The 27974-nt window shown below is 38.9% G+C and overlaps 2 protein-coding genes across 4 annotated transcripts in view; one reads left to right on the top strand and one right to left on the bottom strand.

Annotated features, from left to right (window-relative positions):
- Nucleotides 1–756: 756 nt before the first annotated feature.
- Nucleotides 757–27817, bottom strand: scml2 (Scm polycomb group protein like 2). 3 transcript variants are annotated; one of them, XM_077563145.1, is made up of 14 exons: nt 27697–27817; nt 24126–24199; nt 23906–23971; nt 23523–23593; nt 21758–21992; nt 19964–20052; nt 19589–19832; nt 7864–8174; nt 6787–6916; nt 6477–6683; nt 4681–4854; nt 3137–3352; nt 2574–2725; nt 757–1698 (listed from the first exon to the last, which is right to left on the bottom strand). In XM_077563145.1, exons 2-14 carry the CDS (start codon nt 24145–24147, stop codon nt 1573–1575), a joined length of 2043 nt encoding a protein of 680 aa, XP_077419271.1. In that variant the 5' UTR covers nt 24148–24199; nt 27697–27817; the 3' UTR covers nt 757–1572. The 3 variants fall into 3 exon arrangements, with proteins under 3 accessions (XP_077419271.1, XP_077419270.1, XP_077419272.1); XM_077563144.1 differs by having other exon boundaries at nt 2574–2728; XM_077563146.1 differs by lacking the exon at nt 3137–3352.
- The window catches only part of cdkl5 (cyclin dependent kinase like 5), a 53787-nt gene continuing 53327 nt past the window's right edge, over nt 27515–27974 (top strand). Inside the window, exon 1 of the mRNA XM_077563141.1 lies at nt 27515–27630. The gene's annotated coding sequence lies outside the window, so the exon portion shown is untranslated. The remainder of the gene's footprint in view (nt 27631–27974) is intronic.

A 27974-nucleotide genomic window follows, 5' to 3' on the forward strand; every position in this document is an offset into this window, starting at 1 on the left:
AGTAGATGTGTGAAGAAGGAACGCTACTCTTACTCCGCTATATTGGGCTACACGAGAGTCGTTACCCGCTGCCCCATTCATACATTAAGATTTGCCGTATTTACACGTAAGCGCTCTGCTTGTCTGACTGTGTGGGAGCATTTCCTTGGACACATTGCTTAGGCAATACACAGGAAATGCGGCCCTGGTTTCAGACTGGCAGGCACGAGAACCCAATAGACTCGCATCATCTTTCAGGTGAGTCTTTGGGGTTCTCACGCCTGCTAGTCCTCAACCAGGGCCAGATTTCCTGGACATAAGCAATATGTCGGCACTGCTCCGCTGTCTGTCGGCAGCAGTGATTTGAATATATTACCTACATATAGCCGATAGACCATACATGCGTGCAAGCGACAGGGCGGCTCCTCTCGTCTCGCGAGCAGACTACTATATAAACTATACGTACAGATTAGCATATATAGCTCGTAGGCTCTTAGTATAGGGCTGGGGGGTGTTTTTTTTTTGGGGCGAGTTGTAAAAAACAATAAATAAAAATAAAAGTAAAGACAAAAATCAATAAGAAGAAGTGGGCGGTATGTGCTGCTTTGAAGACCCCCTTTTTCTTTTATCGCTCAGTTCTTTAGACCCCAATATTAGATTTGTCAGTGGCATCTTTTGTTGAATTACAGTTATAATTCTTTAATTAAAAACAAATATATATATATATATATATATATATATATATATATATATATATATATATATATATATATATACACACACACACAAGTTTCCTCTTGTAAATATCATTAAGCAAATATTTTTTTACATGTATTTAAGGCAAGTTGTAAAATGTCTGAAGTCCTCTTGTTTATGTTTAACAAATTTAAGAAATCATAAATCATTCTGTTTCTAGTACTGTCTCAAATGTTTTCCAATTTTGATATTGTAAATGTATAGGATCATACGCCGAGAAACTTGGAAGGAGTAATATAGCGGCCTTTCGGCTTCAAAAGTCTTGGCCTATCGGCTATCCAGTAATATATACAGATCAGTGGTCGTGCTCCCACACAGACAGTCAAGCGAACTACTTACCAAAGTCGCACAACATTTACAGTTAAGTGTGCCTTATAGTCGTGAAAATACGGTACTCAGTACTTGAGTATTATTTTCATTTTCAATACTTTTTTACTTGTACTTAAATTATTTTTTTTCGACTACTTTTTACTTTTACTCGAGTAATATTATTTTGAAGTAACGCTACTCTTACTTGAGTAACATTTTCGGCTACTCTACCCACCTCTGCCTCCAGGCTACAATTTGGACACCCCTGCATTAGCAGTTCATTTCTAAATTCTAAATATCAAATTCATCATCTTGAAAGTCTGGATTAAAAACATCAAGAATGTGTAAATTGTTGATTGACAATAGCCTGCAGGCTGCTTAACCCCCCCATGTACATTTAATATGTACAGTACATAAAACAGCGCAAGGACGGCTGTTATGGATGGCTTCCGTCAATGCTGCGTCCCTGTCCAAGAACACATACTTGTGTTTTGTGTCTACCAGTGAGAGGAGAACGCATCGGTCCTTTTATTGTTTGGTCTGTTTCAGCTTCTCGATGTGATGACAGAGTTTGAGCGCGGGGCCAAGCTTCAGTCCCATGTACTTCATAATGACGTCACTGCGCAGCAGCATCAAGGCCTTGCCATCAATCTCCTGCAGGCACAGCAACACGCATGTTGGCAGGAAGACAGATGACAAACACTTCATCCCAGGATTCAAACAATGATGACTGAAAAGATGCTGCTGGCGAAACAATCCAGTCTAGGTGGATTTCAGCAAAGGGGAGTGGGGGCCAATGCGGCCATACTTGTACTTGCAGGGTTTTATATAAAGTTTGAGGCGCCGAGAAGCTATAACGGGAAAAATTTGATCTGACCAACACCATATTTAGCTGCAATTAGAGGTGTGCGATATTGACATCAATTTATATCCCAACACTATATTTTGGATAATGAATAAATATTAATAGATAATATATAATTATCTATTAATGATCATAATTACACTGAAGAATGGAATTGCCATTTTTCTGTGATCTATCTATTTATAATACTGTATAAATAATTAATATAGGCACAATCAAATGTAAAAAATTATTAATACAAATAACATAAAACAAATATCCAGTGGTCAAATAACTACTGTTGAAAATGTTTGGTAGTACAACCACTTTTAAAGTGGTATGTTGATAAGGTTTGTATTCATGCTTAGTGTGCATTAGTGGTGCCCGTTTCAGTGCAACGCTCTCTCTCTGTATAATACTGTATATTCCAAATGCAACTCTATCAAAGATGACGTTTTGAAACGAAAGCTGTCTGTTTTTTTCTTATTTTTTGTGCATGTTTTTTTTCCCTCAAAGTTAAACAAATACTAATGGTCAAAGTATTGTAAAATAATTAAAAAAAATTCTGTTGATAATTTATATCTTTGCTGCTTTAAGTGTTAGAGGGCCAAAAAAGAAGTCCATGTGTCGGAGCTATTTATAAATAGTGTAAACAGGACAGAGTTGTTGAAACTGATGTACTCACATGTTTCCTAAACAACTCTACATGTGGACCAAGAGTGTGCGGGTCAGCCTCCTGGACAAATCGGATCACGTCATCAACTGACCAGGAAGACGCATCGTTCCCTGAACTTTCCTTGTCTTGTGTCGCGTGGTCTGGGCCTGTTGTTGAACTAGCTGCTGAAGGAAAGAATGACAAGCATCAGGCTTACAATACGTAGGCTTGCAACATTCTGGGAATTTGGAAATTTGCCAGGACACTTTTGGGAAATTAAGAAAAACAAACCATGAGTTTACAAAACTGAAGTTTGGCTCTTTCGTATTAATTATTTAATAGGGAATTTAAATTGGAGAATATATATTCTAGCCTAATACTGACTAAAACGGATTTCCTACAAGTATTGTACAGTTGAATATGAAGAGCCCATTGCCTGAAAAGGGTCAGCAAAAAAAGCAGAAGCTAGGCTTTGGAAGCTTGAGGGTAAATACTTTTTTTTTTCCTGCATTCTAAATGAGAATGAGATGGGGGGTTTTCATCTAACATTTTGAGCTATATACATACACAGTATATAATGTATGTGATCCTACCTTCCACGCGTCTGTGTGTGGGCACTTGTCCGAGTTCACTTGGGTTAGAGCTGACTCTTCGTAGAGGTGGAGGCGTGTGTGAGTGTGTGGCGTAATACTGCCGTTCCCTCTTCGTCGCCCGATAGTCTGCCGCTATGTGAGGGGGTCGCGCGTTGGGTACAGAATCCTTTGAGGAATCGTTGTTAGATGTGCTGTTTTCCGTGTGAGGCAGTGGTTCTGAAAGGTGAAATCAACACTACTTGAGCTGGGCTTTCCTCAAATGAATTGACTTACTGTCTGTTAGAGACTCGGGCAAGTGAGCAAATGACCAAGTTAAATGCTTACTTATCTGTACAACAAAATATAAATATAAATTCAGAATATAAATATATTGTGAAGAAGTGTTTAAAGGATGTCTGCGAAGTAAAACTATTTCCAAATTTTGTTTTTGTTTTTTAATAGTCACTGTATCATGGATTTTACTGATCGCGGTTGGGTCTGTACCGTATCCCCTACATTAAATTCACACACTGACACACTCACAATAGAACTGTCATAATGGAGATTTAAAGATGTATTGAGGTATTTGTTGTATGACTGACAGATGTCTAACCCTGTCACAGTGTGGCACACGTTCTGGACTGGCTTGGCTCTCCCCAGAGAGAAAAATTGTCCGTACTAAAACTTTATGTACAATGACTAACATAATTTCACAGCGGAGTAAATAAAAGTGGTAAAATGCTTTTCAATAAAACACAATAGACCAAAAGGACAACTGAAAGTAATTTGCAAGAAATTATGCTGTATCATTTTAAAAAGTACTGAACTCTTTTGCATATATTTGAATTTCATATTTTTTTTCATCTATATATGGGGACCAGGGTGTGGAAAAAAAAACTAATAATCAATCCATTATCTTAAATTAGGGCTAATTAAAAACTCTTTTATGACATGTCATCCCAAAAGTTTTTTTTGTGTGTGTTGATTTTAGAGCAAATGGCAAATTGTTACAGGAATGTTTTTTTTTTGCACATCCAATCCATAAAAAGTTGCAGCTCAATAAATGTTAAAAAAAAAAAAAAGTGGAGGTTCCCACCCGAACTTTACATACTGTATTTGATTAAAAATGTTTGAATATTAAATTCAGTGATTCTTTTACGCACCACTAGAGGGAGCCCACTTGCCACTAGGGTACTTATATCAGATTTTAAAATGTGTCTTTCCAAGCATGAATGGCAAAATATTATAATTCATCTTGGAAAAATATGATAATCTGATACGATTATGTATAAATATAAAAAAATATTTTGTTATTGCCACATTATGACTTTTTTGGTTAAAATAGGGAAGTTTATCTTTCCTACGTCATTTAGGGAATACATATTATAGATATGATTTAGCTGGAATTATGATTATGAGGAGGCCCTTGGAAAATTGCGAAGCTGGTCAAAGCTATTCTATTGTTTTTTTTTGTGTGTTTAACTTTTATTTTTATAAAGATGTTTATATGGGATGGGGAGGGGTGGGTGGGGGTTATGTATTTATCTTTATAGGCATGCACAAACCTGACTTTGTCCTGTCAAAGAAGCGTGTGTTTTTGCTGAAGGGGCTGAAAGGCTGCGAGCTGAACAGGCTGACACTCTCCAGATGTTGACACATGTTCTCCAAGAACCTCAGCACAGTGGACGCACTGGAGACAGAGGGGAGCTTGACATAACGGATACCATGCTCGGAGCGCACTGTAAGACACAACATAAACGCATACTGTATTATTCTGTGCGCTGCGTAGGCTCACACCTGCTCACACACAGGCTGAATGCATTCACAGTTAAAGGAAAACAGCAGATGGTTTGGGGTTAAGCGCCCTCCTTTTATCAGCACAAACCCACAACCCTCAATCTGCGCACAACACCCTCCCACCCAAGCCAAGCTTGCACAAACACACAAATTAATGTCCCCCAGCCCCTCCCCATTGGCCCACGCCTTTGCCAATTCAACCCCCTCAAGGGAGACTCAATCCCAGCATCCAAAAACAGGTTAGATGCACATGTCACTTCTGATTACAGTCCCAGCGCTCACATCAGACGTGGCCACGGGCATTATCTTTTATTTTCCTCCTGTATCTCTGCAATTTATGCCCAAAATGCACACACACAGTCAGAAACATTTATTTCTAAATGACTTTCAATTTGATCTGGCTGATTGCCTATATGGAGAAGGGAATGTGTAATGATTGGCAACCTCCTCCAAGGCCAAACTGTTGACAAATGTGGAAAAAAAATGTTATTTGTAATTATTGGTGCATTTGTTTGTATTTGTGGTTGTAGGATTATGTGACCTTCTTATTCATTCAACTCATTCAATCCCAAAAACGTGCAAAAACGTTTTTTTGTTTTTTAATAATTTGTCCTTCACTTCCAAAACGTTTTTTATGCTGTTTTTTTTTTTATGCAAGAGCATACAGAAGGCTTTGATGCAGCTTATTGACATGAAGAGGTGGCTCAAGGCAATGATAGGTTTTAAATAAAAAATAAAAAATAACGCCAGCAGGTGACAGCAGAGTAGAAGAGATCAGCCAGGGCCATTTTACAACAAGCTCTTTTTGTCAGTGTTTTCACCAGGAATGTGAATATTGATGAAACTTAGCTATATTCTAATGCTAAATGCTGCAAAAATGGAAACAGATACAAATATACTTTTTTTTCCTGATGAAAGAAGAGACTCTAATCTTTCTTTTGGTAGGTTTCATGTTTTTATACCACTAGAACACAATATTCTGTGGGCCTTGCAAAATCGGTCAGAATCCAGTAAAACAGCCGGGAGCGAAGGTGGTTGCTTCAGTGAAAATGGCTGGGAGTGAATTAGTTAAGATCAAGAAAAAACAAAACAGAAATAGGCCTAGAATATATTGTACATCCAACAGACACAACAATATACAATATGACCATCTGCATAATGTAAAGAGACTAAAGCCCTTAGGTGCTGTGATGTCATTTTCAGTCGGCAAGCTGGATAAAAACAGGTGAACTTTTCTGCTTAATTCAAATTCCACAAAGGCAATATTAATCAGAATAATGCGTTTAAACTAGTGGGGCACATACAAAATGTTTGACTGGACTTTCCCTTTAAACTAGACAACCCAACTCAATTACCATGATGATCACAGAGCAGTGCTGGCATCAGATTACCAAGATCAACGGAGTTAAGCCCCTCAAGAAGAACAAACAAACACCCTTACAAATATGAGCAATTCCAAATCATAACTCTGGCTCGAGGCAACACAGCTGCTGCAACCCATCCGCAATTGACCGTGTTCATTCCAAAGAGTTGATTTCTTGCGTGTGCATTTAAGACTACAGACCTCGGATGACCTCTCCTCCTGTGTGGGACTGGCTCTGCAGGAAGGACAGCAGCACTGAGGGCTGGTACGTACAGTCCACACAGGCCTGGACGGCCTGCTGTAGCACTGCGTTGACCGGAGCTGGCCCAAAGTGGTCTGGGAGCTGCTGCACCAGTTTTCGGTCAAGATGGGGGCCATAGTCGCCATGTTTGTTTACATAAACGCACACTGGATGGACGCAACCGGGGAAAAAAAGAAACAAATGTATGTTTTTCAATCTATTTTCAAGCACATTTCTGCTCATCTTGCTTGTATGGGCGATTACACTTACCTGTGCAGACAACGTTTGAGTTGTTGTTATGATGGTTGTCTACTGAGACATGGCTGGTGCTCAATCTGGTCTCTGGAGGAGATGCTGGAATTGATGATGAGCCCAGTGACTGCCCCACTCGAGGCTTCCTCTAAAAAAGAAGAAGAAAAAAAGAAACCCCCTGAACTGATTCTAAGTTGTTATGCAGTGATTTACTCAGTGTACTTTAATGGTCTGACAATCACAAAGTGCACATACCACAGCTTGTCTAATGTATTCTTCTCAACTTATAAATGTAAACACCTTCATCACTTAATCACCTTACAACATCCATCTCTGATCTGTTCATTCTTTACAACGAACTCTCATTTTCTCAGCTTTTTATAGTGCACAGGCAGTTGCGCGGATTCAGTGAACTACCACGTTGTTCTGCAACATGCCGACAGCACCGACTTGTCGAGCAACTCAAGTCGTTGTGGCAGTGAACAAAATAGTCATCCATTCCCAGAGCTCTCCATGCAAGCCGACCCGCTCACTCGACCATTGAAAGGCAGTTTGCAACGGCGGAGTCCAACCCAAGACACGCTTAGGACCGCCCCCTCATTTGAATAACATTTCATGCTGACAGGGCATCTGCAGCATGAAATAAATGAATGTGAGAGCAGAGCGTTTTTATTTGATTGACATTCTATTCATATATTTATATTTTTATTTTTGGAATCTTCTTTTTATTTTGTACTTATTTATACTTAATAGTTGCTTATTTAATTTGACTTTTTTTTGTTTAATTTTTGAATGATATTTTTTATATCCGTTTTTATTTTCACTTTTATGCATTTATTTTTAATTTTGGCAGTTTTGGTCCTTCATTAAAGGCATGTGGGAGGGTAAAACTTTTTTTATTTTATTTTTAAATCTCTCTCTCTACATCACAGAATTCCACCCATTGCAGGTGGCTTTGTAACAAATCCCTAATCCGTCACTGGTGTTGTGCATTTGAGTCACGAGTGTGTCTGGAATGCATCCTCTATAAAAAATTACATTTTTAAAACCATCTTTCCATAATTATCCCAACAAAACATGGTAGCATCATCTCACCTTGCTCCCAGCCTTGGGCCCTCTCTTCCTGTGTGGTCTGGGGGCCAGTTGAGTGGTCCTGACAGGGCTCTGTGACGCTCCATTGACCGCTGCAGCTGCTGCAGCCTCAGCGGCGGCCTTCAACAAAGCAATAGTCTGCGACTTGGGACGACGACCTCGGACACCCTTGCGAACAGGCAGGGGTGGCAAAGGGTTGGGCAGGCGGTATGAAGTCTGCATCGTGGACGAGGAAGAGTTGGAAGTGGAGCGGCGTGTTGTGAGGGAGGCTGAGGAAGATGAAACGGGGGCGAGGAGAGCACCTGGAAGGGTGACTGAAAAAGGAAGAAAAACAGATTATCGGTATGCTATTATTATCCTACTTGACAAATGGGAAATGGAAATACTGTATGAAAGCTTTCTACAGAAATTATAAAAATTGCATGTTTGTAGTTAAGATAACTAAATCTCAGTAAATATTGGTGGTAAGAACTACCATTTTCCCATTTTCTGCGATATATTTCCATGAACTGAAAGAAAAGAGCAACGGAATACAGCAATACAGCACAATCCAAAAATACAGTGAATCCAATGAGTATTTCCAGCAGTATAGACAGTAAGTCAGCACTCTTTAATTCATCCATTAAAAGGTTTTCTTCTCATTTAGATTTGAAGGTTTGATTTCCAGGGTCCCTTGGCAGGTTACATATATAACTGGGGACTGTTGGAGCTTAGTCTCACAAGAATTTAGTGGGATATATTAAAGGAAAAACACTGTAATTAGTATGAAAACGGATGTATTTTAGGGCTTAATTAAAATATGAATTGACATTAGGGTAAAATATGTTGTTTTTAGCACATTTTTTATGGAAAATGACTAGAAATCAGTTCAGCTCAAGTATAGTAGGTAATATAATGATATAATGTTTTGTACGATTACTTACTTAACTCTTGAAATACTATTGAGCGAATATACATGCTGAATGATGAGTCAGATTATTTCCCAGTAAAAAACAATCATTCTTCTCATATAATAACACAAGCATCTCACTAGAAGTGGAGTGAAAAAGAAAGAAAATGGTAAATGAGAGTGATAACGTGGCGGCCGCGGCTCAGGGTGTAGAGACGGTTCAGTAACCAGAAGGTCAGCTGTTCCGATCCCCGCTCTCCCATCATGTGTCCTTGGGCAAGGCACTTCACACACATTGCCTCTTGTGCTACTCACACTGGTGTATGGAAGGTGCAAATGTTTGCTGGAGGTCAGAGGGGCCGTAGGCGCACACTGGCAGCAACGCTTCAGTCAGCCTGCCCCAGGGCAGCTGTGGCTACTTAAGTAGCTTACTGCCACCACAGTGTGAATGTGTGAGTGCATGAATAATTTATCCATTCAATTGTAAAGCGTCTTTGAGTGTCTAGAAAGAAAATCGCTATATAAATCTGATGCATTATTATTATTATTATTAACTACATATTTCAATGCAAGCACATTGAGACGTGCACGGTCCTGTCAGTGAATGTGAAGGCTCTCGAGGGGTCAAGGCTTTCATTTAAACCTCCCGGAGAGGTGTTATGAAGGGACTAAAAGCTGCTTAATTGAGAAAGCAGAAGAAATGGGTGTGGAATCATGCAGTGTTTTGTTCCGGTTGTGAGACGGACAGCTCAATTGCTCACCAGGAGCGGTCACATGTGCAAGCAGAGGAAAAAGCAAGGTGGTGTGTGCTTACTCACAGCAGACACAAATTCAAGGAGGGAAAAAAACATTCCCAATAGGAAACCAGGAGCCTATTCTGATCTTTATGCATTTGAACATGTTATGATAACCCTATCCATTTTTAACTGCAAAATTTGGATATGGTATGTGATTGCAGCTATCATTTAGAATTGAATATTTTACTGGCTCTTGCATTGATTCGGCATTACAGTAATTTCTGGACTATAAGCCGCTACTTTTTTGACTTGCATTCGACCCTGTGGCTAATACAAAGGTGCGGCTTATCCATCAGATCACAAGGGGGCACACTATAAAGGAAGTGCAAGATCAGCAGGCAGAGCAAAACAAACCAAGTGAGCCCAAATACAGTAGACAGAAAAAGAGGGAGACAATTTGCAATGAATTATGGAAAAGAAAGTAGCGGGAGCCCGGTGCGGTAACATTAAAACACCTGCGGCTTACAGTTGGGTGCGGCTTATATGTGTAACAAACTTGAGTATTCCCCAAATTTAGCTAGTGGGGCTTATAGTCAGGTGCGCCTTGTAGTTAAGAAATGACTGTATGTAAAACCAAAATGTGAATGTAAGAGGCAGGTAATATTATTGCTGTCTGCCATCCTCATGTTTCACCCTATAAATGTCTTTGACTTTGAGTGTATTTAGCTTTAAAAAGTGAGTCTAGGCCTGGTGAATGTTGGGGAAGTGAACGAATGAGAGTGTAGAGTTGGTTTTGTGAGCTCAAGTTAGCGGTTGGCTGTTAAATGGCTACTTGTTAGCCAGCTTGCGTGTTTGGGTGCCAGTTGTGACTGTAGCTTGTGTATGATATATACAAATTCATTCATGTCTGATTTGCACTTATTTTCATGTAAACCCAACATATAAGATCAAAATGTTCATGTGTAATAAATCTAATACTGTTTATTGGGAAAAGAACATTTAAAAAAATGCATATTAAATAGCAAATGCAATATTGAGTGGGGAAAAAAAACCATTTAAGATTATTTTCCAAAACCATCCAGTCATACTTAACATAATCCGGAGAAGAAATATTCAACAACAAATTGTGCAAGCATCACACATCCCGTTCAACATAATGGACACATATGGCCCCGATCATGACTATATAATTCAAACTCGACCCGCTGACCTGTGTAACACAGCCTGAGGAAACACGTGAGAGTTTGTGTGTGTGTGTGTGTGTGTGTGTGTGTGTGTGCGGTTTTGCTACATTGTGGGGCCCATACAAGCGTGTTTTTCCAGGTTTAACTTCCATTGTGGGGACCAATTTGAAATTGTGGGGACATTTTGGTGGTCCCCACAAGTTCAGACCTCTTTTTGAGGGCCAAAACTTGGTTTTAGAATTTAGGTTTGAATTGGGTTATGGTTGAGGTTAGGGTGGGGTGGGGAATGGGGGTAGGCAATCATTTTGGATGGTTTGGGTTAGGGGAAGGGGCTAGGAAATGCATCCAGTCAATGAAATGTCCCCTCGATGATACATAGACAAGTGTGTGTGTGTGTGTGTGTGTGTGTGTGTGTGCGTACATCAGAATGAGGTCGCAGAGTGTGTGTCTGCTGTCTGTAGGGTGGGGGAGGGGCCCTAAAGAGTTCCTCCTCATCTAATTACACTATCCCCCCCACCCCTTTTACAAACTGAGCTTCCTCACATCATCAGATGATTCAACCACATACAAATACACACAACACAAACACACACGCAAAAGAGAACTTAAAAAAACAAAACCAAATATAGATGCGTCTGGCCCGACTGACACGCATGTCTAAAAACACTCACCAGTGGTAATGAGAGTGCCTAAAAATGTGAGTATAGCGAGGCTCAATCTTGCGTTAACTGCTTCCTGATGCGCTACCCGCACACACATGATCAAAAACAAATGGGGCTCCAAATGTGCAGCCAATACAAACTCAAACTACAGACATTTGCAGTTGAGTGAAGGCAAATCACTCCTATCACAAGTCTGGATGCTTACAAGTTGTATTTGAAACAAACAAAGCCACAAAACGCTCAAATTTACACAAAAGAAAAACTTCCTGAATGTGATGATGAGGATTATAGACCAATTTTGCCTTTTCTAAAGCCATGCAGCACTCACTGATATATTCATGAGTGTGGCTAGTCTTAAAGTATGTACCGTATATGCTGAATAAATATCTTGCCACTACAAAGAAGCAATTAGTCAGCATTGGTTCCCACGAACACAGCAAAGAAAGAACAAAAAAAGTAACACAGATACAAGCATTACAAAGTTTTTGCTATTGATTCTGCAAACAACATGCTCACCAGGAAATGCCTTCCAAAAAGCAGAAACTCAGTGCTGCGGCTTCCCGAATAGTGATAGTAGCAGCCGTGGTACTAATGACTGACAGTCGCTTCCTGTTCCTTTCTTTGAAACAACGCTCCGTTTACAGATTTCCTCTCTCACCCGGTTCCAGTCCAAACTTTCGACTCTGCTCTCATCCTCTGCACTTCACTGCATACGGTAATCTCGCTGGCTTGACACTACTCGGGTCTGTTTTGAGTCTACAACAAAGCCCACTCTACTGGCGCTGGCTGAAGCTGCTGTGAAGCTTCCCTCCCAATGAATGAGAAGCAGGGGGGGTTGCATAGGGGGGAGGGAGGGGTTAGGAGCAAGAGGAGTGGGTGGGTGTGGTGAATGGCATTAGGGGGGTTGAATCCTTTATTCGTGTTATCTGTAGGCCATATCGACAGTCTGCATCAGTCACCTGCCTCTCGGCGAGTCTCAGGACAAGGGGGGGGGGGGGGCAGTGTCAGGGGAAAAGGGGCTAACGCCGGGGCTCATGGGAGCGAACAGGGCTGGGAGAAGGCTAGAGGGGCGGGGTGTCAGCTTGGGAGGGTGGGTAAAAGGTTAAACTGGATGAGAAGCATCGTGACTAAAACTCATAGTAGAATCTGCTGTGCACAGAAGCATGCTTTCACTCAACACACACACACACGCACACGCACACATGCTGACGGCCCAGGCGGGGGTCCCTTTTGCTGTAACCCGAGCCTTTTCAGACATTTTCACATGAAGGATGGCCCGGCCAAACGTCAGGAAATAGTGGCATGGTCAGATATCAGCCATTCTGCAGAACAATGAGGAGCTTAGCAGCTGCAGGAAGGCTAACATTAGTCTCTGATATCTTCATCTGGCTCTAATGACCAACACCGTCTTGAGCGTCCAGCACTCTGTTTTTTTTTTCTTCTTCTGGTTTATTTTTATGAGGGCAAGTTGACTTTTTTCGGACAAACCCCCTAAAAGGGTGATATATCACAACTCTATTTGATTTTACTTGATTATGTAATGCTGTTGCCAGATAACCATGAAATTCCAATTAACAATCATGTCTTTGTATGAAGGAAGTGAAGCAGTTAAAGTGTAAACTTAATTAATTTTAAAATAAGTTTGTATTTCAGTGTTCTGCGTTTTGTGTCCGTGCACCAACTGCTCCAATATGGAACAAAAAAAAACATTCAACAATATCCTGCAAACAAAGGTCTGAGTGAACGATCTTATTTAATCATAAGACACTGCAGGGAGGTTTCATTCAAAATTAGAGCTGTTAAGCGATTACATTTTTTAATCAGATTAATCATATCTTAGAATTTGATTAATCACTTAATTAAAAATACTTTTTATCAAAAAACTTTGCCCACCAAATTTGAAGAGCACCTAATATGTGTTAATTCTTTCGACATTTAATGTTATGAGGATGTCTTCCACATTTTTTGATCCAATGCAAGCCTCATCTTTTTATAATCATATATGAAGAAGAAAAAATCCCAGTATTTTGACTAGAACAAATATTCAGAATGTCATATGCAAACATTTATTAAATGCTTTAAATGCAGTTATGGTTTTTGCTCAAACACAACCTGCGCTACCTTTGACGTAACCATCCGCTGTCAAGCTAAAAGATCATCTGCAGTCAAAATTAATTGTGTGATTGATCTGCGTTAATACATAATTAATGCAATAATTTTTTGTGATTAATCAATGAGTTGATGCTTTAACATCACTATTTAAAATATATATAATTTTGAACTGGTTTTGAACAATTTCAGTTTTCCTGGACCATGTTTTCTATTAAAATAATAATAATAATAATAAACTACGAGCACAATTGCAGTTCTCAGAAAACTCCTAAATTGTTTACATACCACTAGGGTATGTAAACTTATGTTATGATCACAACTGTCCCAGGGATGTGATTTGACCAAAGTGAAATTATCTGAAAATTTAGCCGGGGGTCTGGGGGCCGCTGGCACCCAGCTAGGTCCAGGGCAGTGCCCTGGTGGGGGGACAAGGGGGGTGGAGCCCCCCGGAGCTCATGGGTTTTCCGTGTTTTTAAGTACAAAACAACAACATAAATTTTCAATGTATATTGAACCATCCCATATAAAATGGCAGTTTTAGTCAACTCAAAATCAGTCACATTCACAAACATTGGACTGCCTTTGCTTTTAAAAACTATCACTGAGAATATCATCACATCTAACTAATGTGATTACTAAGTTAACACATAAATAATGTTGAAGAGTTCAAATTTCATGAACAAATAATTGTATCATGACCAAATGAAAAGTAACTCATATTAGAGCATACCACAAATGTCTGTTATAGCAGAAGATGTTATCTGTCGGAGTCATGTGCATACACAATGAACTACAACTACTAAAAAAATAAAAATAAAATAAATAAAAAAAATCTGATTTTTTTTTTTTTGTGGCCAGTTTTCAAAGTTTGAATACAAGGTCGCAAACCAGCTGGATGTGACAAACTATTTTTTATTATTGTACCTACAAAATATGGAAAATGTTTCTCTTCATGAATAATTTAGCAACTCTGTATTCTGACCCAATTCAAAAAGCAAAGTGGGATCACATCCAAGGTTGTAACTTGTGAGGCAAACGTGCAGCAGAGAACAAAGAGATAGAAGAGAATATTAATAATTAAGCTATTTTAAATGTAGATAGAGAGCACGTAAAGCTGATTAACACCTCATTAACTGTTCATCCAAGCCTCCAATGTGTTCACATATTTGCATACAAGCATGGCACCTGTCTAACTGTGCACATTATCCCCTTTTTGCACACGTCAGTCTCACACTCACACACACACACACACACCTACCTACACCCCCCCTCTCACACACACACACACACACACACACACACACACACACACACACAGCACAAATCTGTGGTAAATCCCCCACATGGAGCAGCCTGGTGATCTCATGTACATTTGAGGATGTGAGGACTGAGGACGTCACATCAAGCAGGTTAAGGTTCCTCAAGGATTAATGTATCGGTAATCTGTTGGCCATGGAGTCTAGTATGGAACCATATATAGTGCATTCCCTGACATATTTTTTGATATGAATGTTGCAGATAAAGTCACCTCCATTGAAAAAAACCCTCTTCAAATAAACACACACATTCAACATGAAGCCCATGATTCATATTTACAGAATTATGACACAATTGCTATGGCGTAAATAGCTCAGCCCATGAAGGTGGGGATAGGCTTGTCGTAAAATTGTGAGATTGTCATTATCTTTATCATTTTTGTACGATCTAACAAAACTCTTGCCAGTACAAAATATCATAAATTATGGAGTACAGATCGGAGATATACGGTGCCTGCTTTCAAAATATTACGGTAAAATCTAAAAAAAAATAATAATAATTCTGAAAGACAGGGCAAAAGTCAGGTCAAAGTGATTGCCACAAATGGCTCATGTCTAAATATCGGCAGATCAGCTCATTAGTGCAAATTACATGGTGACATACTCGTGTCTGCAGAGCATAACTACTATATAATTATATGCTTGCTGATTAAAATGAGTAGCTTAGCTTTGCTATCAAAATTTCAGAACATTAAGTTCACCACCAGCTCCTGCACATGCATGCGTACTGCAGACTGTTGTGTGTAGAGGGCCAACCCAAAAGACTCAGAAACAACTGGAAGGACCCTCTCGAAAATGAGAAGATCCATCTCAAGAGGATAGCCTTGAAAACGATGAACAATTCAGAACATAAATAGGAAAATCTTATTTTATCAGTTATGTGATTTTTGTTTCCCCTTTTTTTGCACTGAAATGCAATACAGTGGATCCCAATTGTTCGTGGGGACCGGGCCAGCCGCCCGCGAATAGCAAAAGTGAACTGTTGGATTTAGATCGCTTCAATAGTACTTCGATTCGATTCAATATGGTACGGCTCAGTACGAGAGATTACGATGCAATGAGTTTATCGTCATTTCACAATTCACATACATATGAATGATCTTGTCTGTACTGTTAAAGTTGCATTTCCTTCAAAGAAATATCTGTCCAATAATAGACGAGTCGATATGTATCTCGATTTCATTACAGGCCAAAAGTTTGGACACACCTTCCCATGCAATGCATTTTCTTTATTTTCATGACTATTTACACTGTAGATCACATGTGTCAAGATCCGGTCCTTGCGGTCCTGAGTCCTGCATGTTTTCGAGGTTTCTCTACTCCAACACACCTAATTCAATGATCAGGATAATTATCAGGCTCCTGTAGAGCATGCTGATGAGCTTAAATATGAGCCAGCTGTGTAGAACGTGGGAAACCTCTAAAACATGCAGGACACAGGCCCTCGAGGACCGGACTTTGACACCACTGTTGTAGATTCTTACTGAAGCCATCAAAACTATGAATGAACACATGTGGAGTTATGTACTTAAAAAAAAGGTGAAATAATTGAAAACTTGTTTTATATTTTAGTATCTTCAAAATAGTCACTCTTTGGCTTGATGATTTTTTTTGCACACTCTTGGCATTTCCCCGATGAGCTTCAAGAGTAAGTCACCTGAAATGGTTTTCCAACAGTATTGAAGGAGTTCCCAGAGGTGAGAATGCCAAGAGTGTGTAACAGTAGTAAGAGCAAAGGGTGGCTATTTTGAAGAAACTAGAATCGATGCTCTTCAGTGGCTTGTTCCCAAGTAGTAACACGATGTACATTCATTCAAGAGCAGCTATTGGCCACAGTTCACACCAAGCCACTCTGCACAACTGACTGCCTCACTTGAGCCAACGTTCAAGCTTATATGTCCATCCTGACCATTCATATGAGATGTTCCTTTGTCTGCTATCATAAACAAAATCACGGACACACTCGCAACAAAGCAATAAAGAGCAACAACAATTTACAAATATTATATGGGAGCAATACAATTATTACATATTTAAAGCTATTTTTACATGGAACATGCAAATGTGCAATACAGGGAATTAACTCTTTGACTGCCAAAAACGTTAAATAACGTTTAGTAAAATCCTATGGAGTGCCAAAGACGTTAAAAGACGTTTGTTTCAAAACAGAGGTGAAACTAACCATTTTCTATTGTTGATTACTGAAAAACGGAATAAGGTAGAAACAAACTTTTTTCTCTGATGGAAGATGAGAGTCCAATCTTTCATTTGGTAGTATGTGTGTTTCCATAGTCCAAACACATAATTTTCTGTGGACCTTGAAAGATCAGTCAAAATGCTTAAATCGGCTGGCACCCACGGCATCCCTTTTCTGAAAACGTCTGGCAGTCAAAGAGTTAGTTATTGAATACATTTGAAAATAATTTATTTATTATTATTTTTTTCAAATGATTTTATTATATATTTTTATATTATTTATTATAAATTATTTATTTTAATAAATTAATTATTTATATTATTTCCCCAATATTTTGTACCTGTATGACAAAGCCATAGTGATCATTTTTGATCATTCTTTCTTCTCATCTTACAAATGTAACCTAGGAATGCTAAGGAAGCTAATAATATAGTACATTGAACAAGTTTCATATCCTTTATATTGTTAGTGTAGTAATTCAGCATGTCTGCTTTGTTGTTTTCCTTGTGGAGACTACTAATAATTAATTTCCCTTGAGGGTGAATAGAAATATCTATCAATCCATTTATCCATCTTGCGGACCTTGCTTTGTGCACTGGGACTGATGTTTATGTACAAGTGCAAGTTTTCACATGCTTTTCCACTATAACACTGTGTAAGCCTCATGCTTTTGTAATGTGTGTTGACTTAGTGTTTATAATTCCTTGGGTGCCAAGATAACTTCTTCTGGGTGAGTTGTGTCTGAACAGCCAGATTGCCGCACAAGGACATGCTAATATCAGTACTCCCAAACACAGGGCTGTCCGGGAGTTACCTACACTCTAGGCTATGTTGTTATTGGGTTATAACTCATGATTGTTTTTCTTACACAAGCTTAGCTTGGAACAGTTATCTTTTTTTTTGTGTGTGGAGTTTAGTTGCGAGCAGCTCTTTGCTTCGACAAAAGAAATACAAGAATGAACTTTACCAACCTATCCACCATTGGCTTCGAGGTTCTTTTTTTTTTCTTACACTTATACATGTAATGGCCCTAAGCGGTTAAACATCCACAATACTGAACTAATAGAATAGACCCACGTTACAGGTATACGGGTTAAGGGATATATGAGTGCACTGATAAATATCAAAGTCTGAAAAGTGAAAAGTGACCTCAAGCACAGACTGATGGGCTCTGGTGTTTTGGGGACTTTTAGAGCCATTCTGGTTTCAAGTGACTCCAACAAGACTGCTCTGTCTGGTCTGATATGTGACATTAGAGAGCCCAAAAATCCTAATGGATCTGGTATCATGATTCATTATGGTGCTTTGAAAGCAAAAAAAAAAGAAGGAAAAAAAAGATTGTAATCTGACTCCCCATACATTGTTAAATTAAGATGTGCCACCTTCAGATTGAAGATTTTGCTTGCACTGCACTCTAGCGGTAAAATGTGGTAATGTCACAACACCTTGCATGACAAAAGCACCAGGCACCATTTTTACTTTAGGCCCTGCTCACAATTGTAGTTTGGCACTCTGGTATGGACAAAAACCAAAGTAAAGTAAGTAAAGTAAGCTTAGCATTTGTAGTGGCTAATTTATCAGACCAAAAGTTGCCCAATAACAGGATTAATGTTGCAAACTGATAACCGTTTGAAACGTTAATGAAATTCAACATTGCCCAGCAAACATGCAATTGGGTTGAATTAAGATGTTCTGTTTTATGTTACATCGTTATCAGCTGAGATGTCATGAAAAAAAAAAAAAATCACACAAAATATACAGTGCAAGCAAACGGTAGCATTTACGAAGTAGCCCTGGATGCAGAGTGCAGTTCGAGGCATGCCTCCACGTCGGGTGAACTTAAATGTTTGACTCCGCCCACACGGATTTTTCTAAATGGTTTAAACTGATTATTTTCCAACAAAATTTGCAGATTTAATGAAACGCCATATTATGACGTAAAGTTTTTTTTTTGTAACACATTACGGAGCATCGAAAATTACAAACACTCAAGCCTCAGTCAGGCGGGGCGGAGCTAACTAAACGGTTTGAGGAAGAGGCAGAAATGCAGTACTACTATGTCCCCAGCAGATCCCTGGACGGTAGAGGTTAGTATTTGGGTTTTGGTCAGTTTTTAATTTTCGTTGTTCAATAAAGCGTTCAAAACATACTGCAATCGCTATTTAGTAGGGTTATGGTTAGGTTTAACAACAAAGAAAAAAAGAAGGCGCTTCAAGGTCAAAAATCTGTGTGGGCGGAGTCAAACGTTTAGGTCCATCTGACGTTGAGGCATGCCTCAAACTGCGCTCTGCATGCAGGGCTTACTCGCATTTACAGCTGTACTAATCTCTGTTAGTCCATCTATGGTGCTAGCGGATTTTATTTAGATGAAATTGGGTTTAAATATGCAATATTCAATTACTTTTACTCTTATGTGACACTTTTACAGTACTGTACCTATCATGGGGTGATATGAAACATAAATCCCAAACAAGATAAGAAGGGGTTCAACTGTTGAATCATTTGGTAGGTTTGCTCAGAATCTTACAATACCATGTTCAAAAAAACAATGTCTGTGTTAATGATGGAACACTCACCTACCTAAATGTCAAAACAAAATGTATGTCAAATTAAAATGAAAGCTACACTCACAGAAGTTTCCAGGCGGCTGTAAACTGTGTTTCGTCAGCACACACCAGCCGACAGGGAAGATGTCTCTGGAGTCGAAAGGGCACCAGTAGTCGAAGGCACCTCGCCAGCCATCAAACATGACAAAGATCTCCTGACCTTTGACCTCACCTACGGTGGCCGGACAAATTAGGTAAGGGTTCTTCCTGTCCACGGCTTCCAGCTTCATACCAGGCTTGAAGTAGTTTTTAATTGGATTAGCAGGTTCCTAGACACAAGGTTTTTCAAGTTGAACAATATTGACAATATATATACATATTTTTTTAAAGTATATCAGGCTCAGTATGCAAAAATATGCACAGCTAAATTATGGGATAGCTTCATACTTCAAGAACAAACCTTCTTAAAAGCAGAGGCTGGCGCCATCTCTGCTCCGCTCAGCGTTCGGAGGAGGAACATAGGCCACGAGGAGGCGTTCATTCTAAAACCTGAACACAAATATTTAATTACATTTTAGTATTTTATGATGCTAATGAGACCAAGCATTGTGATCAAATGGATGGATACAAATATGTTGATTTGCAACAAGGTGAAAAGTAGCCTTGGCTGTGAGAAGACTGCCATTATGGTAACCAATGCTTGATGGACTGAGTTTTTACTCTAGTATCGTACTACACATGAATTACTAGAATTCAATGACAAGGGCTGATTACCGGTGATTGACAGTTTACCGTGGTTTTAAAAATGTCAAGGTTTCAATAACTGCTAATACTTACTTTATTAATTTTAACCATAGATGAAGATGATCCTTTAGCGTGACAGCGGATGGCTACATTTAAGGTAGCACAGGTTGTGTTTGAGCAATAAACATAATTACATGCATTAAAGTAAATCATTTAATAAATGTGTGCGTATTACATTTAGAATATTTGTTCATGTCAAAATATTGGGGTCATTTTTTTTTTCAATTTTAAATTATCCAAGTAATTACCTGATTAGAAAAAGAAGAGGATGGCGCGTGCAGTGGATCAAAAAATGTTGAAAACATCCTCATAACATTAAATGTCAAAAGAATTAACACATAACCGTTGCGCTTCAAATTTGGCGGGAATTTTTTTTGACTAAAAAAGCCTTTTTATTTAAGTGATTAATCGTGATTAATCAAAATTCTAAGATGTGATTAATCTGATTAAAAAATGTAATCGTTTGACAGTTCTAAAATAAACTTGATTTGTGTAAATGTCCCTGTAAAAAATGCTTGATCTAAACAAAGTGTAAATAAAACAATCTTAGCCAAATATAATGTGTGTAATCAATGTGTCATGTAATAATTAATACTGAAAGTAACATAACTTTGTGTGATTTACTCCAACACGTCCAAGCAGGATACTTGCAGAGTTGAGCAAACGAGACGGTTATTACACCGTCAGAATTTAATATCAGCCCATGCCTAGAACTAAGTAATACTACTAAGTAATAGAACACAAGTCATAATACCTGCAGAATGTAGTTATAGTGAATTTCCCTTGTGGATGAATAATATCTATCAGTCTCTCTATCTCCTTAGAAATCTTTCCATCATCTTTCTATCAGAAGATGGGAGCTTCCACTTTTCTTTTAGTTCATCCAAAAGATATCGTATTTGCCGTTGTAGAAAGGGCCCTCAAATTATTTAACACCAAACCCATTCAAGCTTTGCGGACCTTGCGTTATGCACTGGGACAAAGTCATGCTGGCACAGAAAAGAGCCTTCTCCAAACAGACCAATGTTGGAAGAGTAAAATTGGCTAAATTCTCTTGGGAAAATGAACAATTATCGTGTACTGTACATAGTAAATCAAGTGTAACAGAGAATTTGACTTGGCAGGAAAACACCGGTGATAGTAATAACAGTAACAATGGATTTGCTCTATGAATGTATCCAATTAAATAGGCCTCTAAAAGAGATGGGAGCTAAATGGAATCATTACTTTTATAGTCTGCAATGTGTGTAGGGAGTCAAATCTGAGAGGCGGCATCATAACCAAAGATGGTGATTGGTGGATTAGGGTAGCACGGCGCAATGTGGATTCAGTCCAATTACTAGTTACCATGTTATTATTTCTTACACTTCATCATGACAATATGCTGCTGGTTCAATCAAGCTGGTAAATGTGTGTGAACGCATGAAAGAGCATGCACGTGTAGTCTCACCCAGCGGAGGCTGCAGCATGTCCCCGTTCCTCTCACAGGTCCCAATCGGTTGGATGTCAGACGAGTCGACCAATCTCCAGAAGTCGTTGGTGTTGTCACTCCCATCCAGACGCAGGCGGAGCCGAGTACCCATCATGCCCATCACCGTGGCGATGCACACGGAGTTGGAGTTGCGCGGGTCGCGGGCCTCAAGCTTCATGCCAGCCTTGAAGTCATTGGAGGGGGGAATCCTGGACTGAAGGCATGTACAAAAATGGATCGTCCATTACCGTCATCTGGTTCATTCTATTGGAGCTAACATGAGCAATTACACTTCAATATTGTAGATCATCCTTCACTCCCCAGGTACAGTACATTGTGGACTTTTAATACTTATGAACACCGTGGACATATAAACACGATTCAAATTTTGGGGCACTGCTACTTACAGTTATGCTCATGAGCACAACTGCAGGTCAGATGAGCACGTATTGAGCGTCCAACCTATAGACGCATCGGCGATATATCCAATATATATACATATGAAAGAGACCTGGGCTGGATTTAATTAATAAGGTACATGACACAATGAACAAAAAAAGTCAGGATTGACCTGCAAATCTGAACGTGGCCTAAGAGTACTTGTCTTTCTTCTGTGTTGTTGCTGTGAGTGTTAAAGTAGCATTTTGCTTTATAATGTATGTTAACATGAATGTACCAGACATTATCATCATATGAAATTACTGTCTATGATTTGGTTGAACATTTTCGTATTCAATTATACAAAGTATAATTATCTTGCTGTATGCTCTGTTTGTATGTGTTACTGCTCCATGTGAGCAAATGTAGAAATTGTTTGAAGATTTCACTGTAAAAAAAAAATAAAATACAAAATAGACCGTTAACATAAAAGTATTTGTTGAAAATTCACCATGATGCGCAAACACCAATGGATAAAGTTATAAATTGTCCATAACTTATATTGTTCCAACTAAACAGTATGAGTTTTGGCCACAGAGGTGACTGTTCCATTGGCAATTAGCGGCACATCGTAGATTGATCTGGTGTGTCACCACCTTTGTTCATATTAAGGTTCCTCAATAGCCTTTTTTTTTTTTTTTTACTTCTAGGATGATAGAGTTTGTTTGTTTAGAGTTTGTTTATAAAAGTATTGATTTACTCCACTAAAGGTCATATAATATTCTATACTGTATGTAACAAATGTAACTTTCAGGCACTATATGTGTGGCGCTTTATTATGACTTTGTGGCTACAAGATCCATCTTCTACTTTTAAACTTAGCACATTACGTAAAGTTCACATATTCAAATTTTACTCTTTTGTATGAACAACTCACCTCAAAGAGTTATTCACCTTTGAACATATGAACACACGTTAACATTTGAAAACATATATTGATGTGTGAAAATGTATTCACTTAAATTACAATAACATAATGGCTGAAAATGTTTTTACAGTGTAATAATGAGCCTAACAACTACGCTAATTTCTGATAGCTTGTCAATATCAGTTTGTACTGTATGATGGAATTAAGCTAACAAATGTCCGCTCGCTTAAAACACAATGTTTAATTCCCTTCATTTTATCCAAATGATATCTTGACTGTGAAAAAATGAAAACAGTCATTAAGCAATACTGTAAAAAGTGTGTTTTCATAAGTTTAAACGTGTTTAAAGAGTGAGGGAGGAAACTTCTTCAACAATGCTTACAAATGATAAACAGGGGCTCATTACACTGCAGTGTATAGTTAGTAATGATCAGCTACCTGTTTGAAGCAAGTAGGTGATGCTGCAATTGATGAGGTCTCTCTCAGGTAGTCTTCCCAACTGAACGGCTCTAGCAAAAGAATCAAACAAGGCTGTAACAAATTACATCACACACAGTGTTGAAAGGAAAGACACCACTTTGCCGTTAGATGCATAAATTGCCTTTACTACTTTGAAAAAACATGACATTCGCTAAATTGTGACTTATGAGGTTTCGGCCCAACACCAGTGATATACATTTTACATATGGCTTGGCTGTTTTGGTTTCCCAGAAAGGAACCAGATCTCTAAAATGGGTGAGGGACAGAAATGGACTCCCACCATTTCTCAATTTCTAACAGTGAATGCGGTAACGGATGACAAAATGAAGTGGCACACTCACCATTAGATTTGTCAAGTGCAGAGCCTGCGCCGATGCTCGGCCTCTCTTTCTTCTCCTCTTTCTGATCTGGAATCAAATGATGGTCATTTGCATTCGAAACAGTACACTCACCAGGCACTTTACTAGCTGCTACAACTGAGAATTTGACTGTGATGATTTGCTCTGTCAAATGTTCAGCTGTCACAAATATTGGTGACATGAGAAAATAGAGAAGACCAACCTTTGTGTGGCGTTCGGCCCATGGTGACCAAGATGTTGTCCCGCAGCAGCAGAGGGCGACAAACAAGCTCTTACCTTAAAGCACAAACCACATAACCTAGTTATTAACACGCACACACCACAATAAAATCATAATAAAACAAAAACTTGGTCATTTGGAATGGTTATTGTAAATTACTCTTTAACATAAAAAATATTTTATTTTTTTGTCCATTAGTTTTTAATTACTTAAGTGTTTCAACAAGCCCAAAACTCATTTTAAATGCAGCATTCAAACCTAACAGTTTTGGTTTTTAGTATTTGAATATTGGTTCTTAGTTTTTTTTTAGGTAAAGCAAAAGCAGCAAGCCCGCAATTTAAAGAAAAAAAATGTTGAAGTTATTTTTAACTATATGGTAATGTTAGATGGACTTACCGATATATAGAGCTTTCTACACCAAAAGGTGCAATCATCAAAAATATATCAACATGCTGACTAAAAATTGTGTTTTTCTTTGTGAGTAGATTCTCAGTCATCCATGTCACAGTAGTAATCTGATTATCCGCTAAAATTAAATTGCGGAAACTCGACTGTCTGTTGAACACATTGTTTGTTTGTTTGTTTGTTTGTTTTCTCCCCCTCTGAAAACATTCAAAAATGACTGGGGCAATTATGCTATTCGGCAAATGATATATCATCTTTAACCACTACCAATAAAAATTCCTTACCACATATTTTGAGGATGAAAACCGTGCATAATCATCCAGATAAAGGGTGACCATAGTCCAACTTTCAGATGTCAGTAACAAAAATTCAACTGTGAAAAAGAGAAATAATCCAAGGCAAAAGGACATCAAAAAAACAGAAAGATTAAAAAAGAATCCATAATTGTCACCACACAACTGCCACCTCTGCAATGTAGTGTAACCGCTCCTCCCTGTGAAGCTTTTCTGTCCTTGCAGAAGAAAGCCTTGGAGTAGGAAGGAGCCATAAAGATTCCGAGGTGCCATAAAAAGCAATTAAGATGTGTGGATGTGGGACGTCTGCAGGCCCACATGAAAAGGATTCCTGCTCCGCCACTCGCTCAGCGACAGACGACTTCAGTTTTTGCACGCCTCAGTCTGCACCACTCATGAGGGTCATGCTTAAGAGCTCAGCAGACCAGGAAGCACTTCATTTTTACAACCTCCATTTCCACTCAAGATGCCTCTGGTCTGAGATTAGCGTTATGATGCTTACATGCAGTAGATGAGAGGGGGGAAATTGGTGGTTTCATGAGCAGTCGTAATTTTTGATTGACAGGAGTTTTCAAAGGCTTTGTTAGCATGAGAAGCATGTTATAAGAGTGACTCTTTCAAATGGTGACAGAATTTGTGCATCAAAAAATAGGGCCTTGCAAAATGAATTGCGTGTTTGTACCCAAACACACAAAACACTGAGAGAAGCTAAGCACATGTAATGTGATTTTATCAAACCTGAGACAAATTGCGTAGGTTGATTTTGCGTTTAAATATGGATTCTGTCTGGAAGACAGGTAGAATTCGACACCACTATTGCCTAACCAAGACTGAACTTACAACTGTGGTGAGAAGAAATAGTAGGGAAAATGAAATAACAGGAAGAATGGATCATTTCCGCTCATTTAAACCTGCTGAATGCGGAAAATTGAATTTTTAATTGCTACTGCCACCTGTGGCCGAAAAATGAAACTACACACACCCCTCTTCACGTACACGTGACGTCACATCCGCAGACAGAGGGCAGGAAATTCGAACCCAAATCCAGTCTAAAAACTATTGGCCAGAGGCTTGCAGGAGTACCCATTGTGAATAGCTAAACTGTCAATCTACTAATTAGAAGATGTTTCAGTCATAAATGGTCAAATAAAAAGGCTATTGTAAAGATATTTTGGGGCAAATTGTAACATAGAGCAACTTTAAACATTTTTTAAATTCCAGAAACAAAAAATATTGAGAGATATCATGTGTACATCAATGCAATTTCAGAGCTTCTGAATAATCTGGGCAGACAAAACAACCGTCTTGTTCTGTCACCTATGACAAAATTCCTTTCAACAGCATTTTCTTGTGTCTAGGTCATTTCAGCACAATGTGCTATTTGGTGGTAGACCCTCCCAAACCCGTTTTTCCAGTGTTTCATTCCAATTTTTAAATGCAACATTCCAGTTCCAACACACTTGGAAATTGGAATTAGACCAAACATGGCTTTTATGAGATTCTCAAAATTATCAAAGTGATACATTTACTTTGGTAACTCAGTTATACGTTAGTTTGCAGTTGAGTTTCAGTTTTACACTATGATTATTAACTTCTTCAAACTAACATTGATCAGATGCCAAACTTTGACAATCACTGATCTGTGCAATATTAACTCAATGTCCAAGTTTTGTGCAACCATTCTTAAGTGGACTTCATAGAAAAGAACAAATAGTTTGTTTATGGTGAATTCTCATAGAGTGGAAACTACTGTGCCACCGTAGTTTTTTTTTTCTGTACACACTGAGCATCTGACTATGGATTTAGTTATGTTAATAAGAACATTTGTCATACCTGTTCTTTGTTGTTTTTTAAAGACTTACACTCAACACTTTGTACATTTAAAACTGTGGCACAGATGAAACATCTTTTGTTTCACGCAGTTAACTCAAAAAAAATGGAAGAACTGCAGGGCAATTAATAAATGACTATAGTAAAAGAGCAGTCCTGAAAATGTACCAGTCCTGACATTCAATTCAGTCCCTCTTTTGACTGTCCACAGTGCTTATGCATTATTTGAAACAATTTCCAGGTTGATGTTTGCCATTTTAAAATAAGCTAATAAGGGCTGCTGCTTTTCCACCAACAAGCCCAGGATCTTTAAGTTCTGGGTAAAGGGAGTTTTTGGTTGTAAAAGTTCCGCAGGGAATTTATAATTTGTGTTTCCACAAGTGTCTTGGAGTTCTCTGTAATTAATTCAAATGAGTTTGATGAGCCCAGACGATGTAAAAGCAACACACACAAAATTGACCAACCAATCAGCCTTGGTCAGTGCATATGGAGGATCAAAACTGCCAAAATTCAAAAATAAATGACTAAATATATAAATAAATTACTAAAAGTGAAGATAGATAGATAGATAGATAGATAGATAGATAGATAGATAGATAGATAGATAGATAGATAGATAAGCAGCGTAAAAAGTGCACGACGCATTTCATTCTTTCCAATTTGGTGGGCGGGACTGCGCTCATTATTCTCAAGGCTAACGGCTGCTAATGTTGCATTATTAAACATCACGCTGGAATACAATCACACTCGGTGGACGCACTTGTTTACTAAACAGCGCGTGGGAATGCAGCGAACACATAAGTAAAGCGCCGCACTTCAACGGAAATCACAAAACTATATAATAATAATAAGTCGCCTTCATCCCAGCAACATCATGCAGTACAGTGGAGGAAAAACACACACTGCCAGCACATATCCTCCAGGGTGGCAAACAACGCGATTCTGGCTCAAATGACGGGGTAAGAGGCGTGAAATAAGTTCTCGGGAGTCCGCGTAGGGAAAGAAAGGGGAGAAGGAAGACATACCGAGCGTTGAAGGCGCTTATTTTGATGGTGAAACCCTCACTTTCTGTCAGATGCAGGCGGCCGCCATGTTCGCTGCAGCTCCGCGCATGTCTGTCGTCACCGCCACGACACACGCCCGCGCACAGACACACGCGCGCACACATGATCTGCAACAAAAACACACAAGAGAGAGAGAGTATGTGTGTGTGAGCAACAGGGGGAAAATCATTTTACACTCTCTCCAAATGCACATTTTGTTACGGGTTGATTTTTAATAATAACCTACATCAGACGTGAAA

This window comes from Vanacampus margaritifer, chromosome 4 (genome assembly GCF_051991255.1).
Source record: "Vanacampus margaritifer isolate UIUO_Vmar chromosome 4, RoL_Vmar_1.0, whole genome shotgun sequence".
Classification (NCBI taxonomy): domain Eukaryota; kingdom Metazoa; phylum Chordata; class Actinopteri; order Syngnathiformes; family Syngnathidae; genus Vanacampus; species Vanacampus margaritifer.